The 6,065-nt window shown below is 36.4% G+C and overlaps 1 protein-coding gene across 2 annotated transcripts; it reads left to right on the top strand.

Annotated features, from left to right (window-relative positions):
* On the top strand, positions 1-2,036 carry LOC103418549 (uncharacterized). 2 transcript variants are annotated; one of them, XM_008356661.4, is made up of 4 exons: positions 1-553; positions 674-751; positions 1,101-1,232; positions 1,532-2,036. In XM_008356661.4, the coding sequence occupies exons 1-4, from the start codon at positions 313-315 to the stop codon at positions 1,876-1,878; spliced, it is 798 nt and encodes a 265-aa protein (XP_008354883.2). In that variant the 5' UTR covers positions 1-312; the 3' UTR covers positions 1,879-2,036. The 2 variants fall into 2 exon arrangements, with proteins under 2 accessions (XP_008354883.2, XP_008354884.1); XM_008356662.4 differs by lacking the exon at positions 1,101-1,232 and having other exon boundaries at positions 33-553.
* The last annotated feature ends 4,029 nt before the right edge of the window (positions 2,037-6,065 follow it).

Below are 6,065 nucleotides of genomic sequence, written 5' to 3' on the forward strand. Positions count from 1 at the left end.
GTGATATTAGAAGTCTTTTTTTTTTCCATGGTGCGGTTTCACCCAAAAATTGTGAGGATCCTCTTTGTGAGAATCTCAAAGATTTGTAAATCGTGTTTGTTTATCGTACATAGTGCGGTCAGAAATCATTTTAATTTTTTTTTTTTAATATTAACCTAAAAATTGTCGGACACATTCGCGGATTCTCACCAAAGGATCCGTTCCTGTTGGCTATTTCCGGACTTCCAGGACTCTTACGTAATGGCCAAACCCTTTCCCTCAACCTCTCCCTCACCATCGCAATCTCCTTCTCTCTCCCTCTAAGCTCCAGCCATGGGCGAACCATTCGTCGCATGCCCACCACCATGTAACGTAATCCAGATCCCGAATCCAGAATTCATCCAGAGCCAGGATCAGGAGCAGATCCCGCCTCCACCGAATGAAGACGAGCTGGCGATTCCGGGCAGACTCCATTGGCACTGGTTCGACGAAGAAGAAGAGCATCTAATGGGTGGCGAAGATCTGCCCGGGGTGTCTTACGTCCTCGAGGATAGCTATGAAGCCCAAATGGCTGGTATAGTATTTATGATGCCTTCCATTTTTTATTTCCGATTTGCGATGGGTTTTGTGATTGATTTTGTGGGCTAAATCTTGTATGTATATATGTATAACTGTATGTTTGTTTGTTTAACAGCTAGAGAGAAGACGAGTAAGATAATGGCGCAAAGATTGGCACGAACATCTCCCGAAGATAAAGAAAACTGGGATTATTGTAAGTGCCCCCTCCCCAAACAGACTACTACTTGTGCTGATTTATTATGCTTCCTTTCTTGCTTTTCGATTCGATTTTAGAGGATTTTAGAGGCTGGATTTTGATGGAATGGGAGTGAATTTTAAAATCCTCGCAAATCAATGTCTTTCTGGACACACCTAACATTGCACCCAAATTTGTGTGGTTTAAATTTCTGATTGAACACCAAACTCTTTCAAATTCCTTTATTATCCCAATCCAATTGGCATACGGAAATGAATAAAAAGTTATTTAACCCTTTAATTTACCTGGGTGAATCTATATCATTTTATCTCTGTTTCAACTGTACGTGTATCTATCTATTTAACAGTGGTCAGTCGAGTCAGTTGGAAGCCAAAACATGGACAATGGCTTTGTCTCGTCAAAGAGCTGCCCAATTGTTTGTATTGTAGAATTTGTTGTACTGTTGGCCACAAGACTCAGGACTGCCCAGATAATGATGGTATGTTTTTGTTTTCTCCTCCTCGGATAATTTTTTTATTCACTTTGCGTTATCTAATCATTTGTGTATTGATCTTTGTGTTCTTTTTCAGGGGTTTGGTTTCATGTACCCCTGATATTTTTTTTGTTTGTGTTTTTCGTATATTAGTAAAATACCCAAATTAATGGTGGGGAAGGTCGGGTGTTCAACTCGTAATTGGTCTTCTATGACGTTTTCGTGTCATGTGATAGTTACTTAAAACATGTTGACTGTGTCAAAGTCGGATTACATGCCGGACAGTAACCCGAAAGTTTGTGCAGGCTCTCATGATCCTGCCTTTGTTTACATGATATGTGGTATTTGTTCAAGACGGGGTCACTGGGGTAACACCTGCCCATACCAGTACTATGTCCCAAGGAACGCAGCAGTTGGCCCTGGCGGTAGACTAGTCTGCAGGTGTTGTGAGAAAGAGGGTGGACACTCGGACCCTGATGACGATGAATGGATCGGAGTTGCTTTTGTGAATGATTGTGGGACTTGTGGTGCTGTTGGCAAGCACCGGTCTGAAGACTGCCCCAAGAAAGAGGGAACAGGGAAAATCGACCGGAAGACTGCCCTGAGAAAGAAGAAACAAACTTCCGTCCCAAGAAAGAAGAAACATGGATAATTGAAAGAAGACAGCCCCAAGAAACAAGGAACAAATATGGTTGGTACTGGCCAAGCGGTCTACCTTTTATATTAGTTAGAAACAACTTTATATATATTTCTCACTGTTTCTTATACATTATTATTCTGGTTTTAATCTAAACTTATCAACTTACAGTCTCTTGAATCCTATACATTTTGATAAATATTTCAAAAAATATGAAAATGTTCTCACCGCCCACTGTTTGGGGTGTGGTAATAAGGTAAGAGATGTTTCGAATACCACGTCTATCGCGTTTCTTTTGTTGGAAGATGGCGCCTCCTCATATGAGAAGGCAAAAAGGAGGTGGAAGCATGACAAGACGAAAACTGAATTTGAGTTTGATGATCAGCCAATAGTGTACATGAAATGTCCTAATAAAGCAAAACCTGTAATCATATGCAAGAAACAAATGCATATTTTTTTTACCTTCATGAATCATGATCCGGCAATGTGGTGGTGCCTCGAGTTCAATGAAGTAGATGAAAATGTTTGACGTCAAACTTCGATTAGAGAACACAAAGATCTATGTTTTTGTTGAATAATTTAGTATATTTCTTTGCAAGTTCACTAAATCTTGATGAACAAGACCAAGCGTCTGCCTTAAATATTTCCAAATTATGCATTTTACATGATTAGGAAGAAGTTGTAATGTACTACGTAATCATTCTACACATGTAGTTAATCTCGAATAGCTTCAGCCAAAACCATTATGACTTCTTTCTAATCATTCTAAAATTCATACTTTTGAGATTTTTAACTCAGATCTTGGTCTTCGTAATCAAGATTTAAAAAATGTTCTATGAACTTCCAAAAAAAAATACTAAATTAATCAATAAAAACATAAAACTTTGTGTTCTCTAGTCGAAACTGAGGTTAAGTATCTTAATCCACTACATTAAACTTTTTAGCACCCCACATCGTCGCATCATGATTCATGAAGATACCCAAATTATGCCTCATAGGTTTTTATTCATTGGGATATTGCATGCACATTATTGGCTAATCATCTTGCTTCCGATGATTTTTTGCATTCTCATATGTCGAGCAAGCACCTCTTACAATAAAAGAAACACAATATATGTGGTATTCGAAACCATCTCTTATCATGTTACTATATCCACAGTGGGTGATGAGAACATTTCCATATTTTCTGAAACATATATCAAAATTAACACAGATGTCCATATTATATTTATAGGATGCAGATTAAAAGTTAATCAGTTTAGACAAAAATCAGGATAATGTATTGAAAAACAATGAGTAATACAAAGATGTGTCTAAAGAATACAAAAAGTAGAAATGCTAACCAAAATGTTTATGCTAAAACGATGTTATAATATAAGAAGAGAAATGAGTTGTACTTTTGTATTATGAGCATATAAAAGTAGATTATTGTTGTACTTTAGGTTTTATGAGTTTATATTTACAGAAGTGCCTCAAAATGTTTATTATTTATTTGTATTTTACAAAATTACCACCAAAAATTTTCCATTTCCAACACTGCCTCGAAAATGTTTTCTAATTTACAAAAAAAAGCTCATGATGTGCCTTGATCATGTCCAAACCGTTGATAGTATCCAAAACTGTGTTCAGGGCGTGTTCAAGGCATGTCGGTGTGTCTGATACTTTGACACTTTGAAGTTTCAGAGTGTCCATGCAAGTATATTGGTGGTGATAATGATGGTGATGAACAGACAAATAGCAAAACAATTGTCCTATTGCAACCTATGTGTAACAAACGTAGCGCGGAACTTTTATTTTATTCTGTCTCATCCCGTCCCATCTACGTACCAAGCGCTCCCTAATGTATGGTATTATTAAGCAGCTCGATACAATTCAAGTTCGACTTCTTTCAGCTTGGTTGGGAAAACAAATTGAGTCGAACTCATACAAAATGTTTGGCTCGTTAAACTCAAATCATATCACAAACAGTTGTACCCCTTCTCTCACTGTAGCCGGCCCTCTCTCTCACTCTCAAAACAACATTTCATAATTTTTTTATGTAACTATATTTTTTTTTGTCAGATTATGTAACTATACTGAACAGTAAATTGTACAAAACTTTTGCACAGAAAATTTCTTGTGATCTCTTTGTGACTTTCGTACATTTTTAGCAGCCCAATTGCACAGTACAAGCTTCACCCACTTTAACACCACCAGCCGCTCCACCAACCCCACTGCGTCCGCCATAAATAATACTAAAATACAGGAGGCTTTGAATCCACCTACATCAAAGGAATTTAGGTCATCTCCAAATGAAGGCTGGTCAGAGAGCTCGTTTTAACCATCTGGCCTTCCAAAAAATTAATATTTTAATGACCAATGTAGGGCCATATTTTTTACTATCTCCAACCGATGACCAAATGGTTAAACATAATATTTAAATTTAAAAACTACAACAACTTAAATTAAATGCACATTTATCACGTATAAATGCACATTTACCATCTCTAATAGGAATCTTATATTTGGGGCACCTATTATATTTGTCCCACATCGAAAGAGATTTGAGCAAGCAAAAGCTTGCATGTGTGGCACCCATTGTATCTGTCCCACATCGGCTGTGGGAGATGTTTGAGCAATAAAACATGCAACATCCCACGTAGGACCCGTCATCTTTTTGCACCTTAATTAAATATTCTTGTTAAATTTTTTGCCCAAAAAAAAACTGTAAATAATAATAATAATAATAATAATAATAATAATAATAATAATAATTCAAAAATAATGGCTAGTTAACGTCAGTTAGCCGTTGAGATTCAAAATTGTTAGCTCGGCCCGGGGCCGGCCGATTGGCCCTTTGGCCTAACCCTCAATCGGAGACGATTTTAGAGCTATTTTCTGCCATCTGGCCCTCTAAACTCTTTGGTTGGAGATGACCTTATAGCCCTCAACCTCTCCTTCCTCTCTCTCTCTCTCCCTCTCTCCCTCTCTCCCTCTAAAGCTCAGGCCATGGTGAACCATGCGTCGCATACCCACCACTGGATAGCGGTATACCTTTTATATTAGTTACACAACTTTATATATATTACTCACTGTTCCTTATACATTATTAATCTGGTTTTAATCTAAACTTATCAACTTACAGTCTCTTGAATCCTATACATTTTGATAAATATTTCAAAAAATATGAAAATTGTTCTCACCGCCCACTGTTTGGGGTGTGGTAATAAGGTAAGAGATGTTTCGAATACCACGTCTATCGCGTTTCTTTTGTTGGAAGATGGCTCCTCCTCATATGAGAAGGCAAAAAGGAGGTGGAAGCATGACAAGACGAAAACTGAATTTGAGTTTGACGATCAGCCAATAGTGTACATGAAATGTCCTAATAAAGCAAAACCTGTAATCATATGCAAGAAACAAATGCATATGTTTTCTACCTTCATGAATCATGATCCGGCAATGCGGTGGTGCCTCGAGTTCAATGAAGTAGATGAAAATGTTTGACGTCAAACTTGGATTAGAGAACACAAAGATTTATGTTTTTGTTGAATAATTTAGTATATTTCTTTGCAAGTTCACTAAATCTTGATGAACAAGACCAAGCGTCTGCCTTAAATATTTCCAAATTATGCATTTTACATGATTAGGAAGAAGTTGTAATGTACTACATAATCATTCTACACATGTAGTTAATCTGAAATAGCTTCAACCAAAACCATTATGACTTCTTTCTAATCATTCTAAAATTCATACTTTTGAGATTTTTAACTCAGATCTTGGTCTTCGAAATCCAGATTTAAAAAATGTTCAATGAACTTCCAAAAAAAAATATATTAAATTAATCAAGATTTAAATATGCTGCACAAGCATGTAAATGGTACAAATTATTTGGTTTTGGACAGTAAGCTTTGAGTTTTACAAGAAAAATCATGAAAATATGTCACTCATCTATCCTCTGTTCATTCATAATTATGTTTTATTTATTTAGTTTAAATGTGTTTTATTCATGTAGTTAAGGCTAGTGGGTTCAAGGTTCCGCGCAAAGCACAAACATATTTTCTAATCATTTATCTATTCTAAAGTTGAGGAAGGCTTTGCCACTTGATTTCACATTATTTACAACAAAAACCATCAGATTTGGACTGGGTTGGAAGGTAATGCTTATAAATTAGGAGGGTAATTTTGTACTAAATCCTAAACTCTTGATTTCACCTTATAAATTA

Source organism: Malus domestica, chromosome 02, assembly GCF_042453785.1.
Source record: "Malus domestica chromosome 02, GDT2T_hap1".
Classification (NCBI taxonomy): Eukaryota; Viridiplantae; Streptophyta; class Magnoliopsida; order Rosales; family Rosaceae; genus Malus; species Malus domestica.

What these genes read in the sequence shown, in the direction of transcription:
- LOC103418549 (XM_008356661.4), top strand. Translation starts at nt 313, where the DNA reads ATGGGCGAACCATTCGTCGCATGCCCACCACCATGTAACGTAATCCAG. An exon ending in CTATGAAGCCCAAATGGCTG is followed by an intron (nt 554 to 673) that starts GTATAGTATTTA and finishes TTTGTTTAACAG; the next exon opens with CTAGAGAGAAGACGAGTAAG. An exon ending in TAAAGAAAACTGGGATTATT is followed by an intron (nt 752 to 1,100) that starts GTAAGTGCCCCC and finishes TCTATTTAACAG; the next exon opens with TGGTCAGTCGAGTCAGTTGG.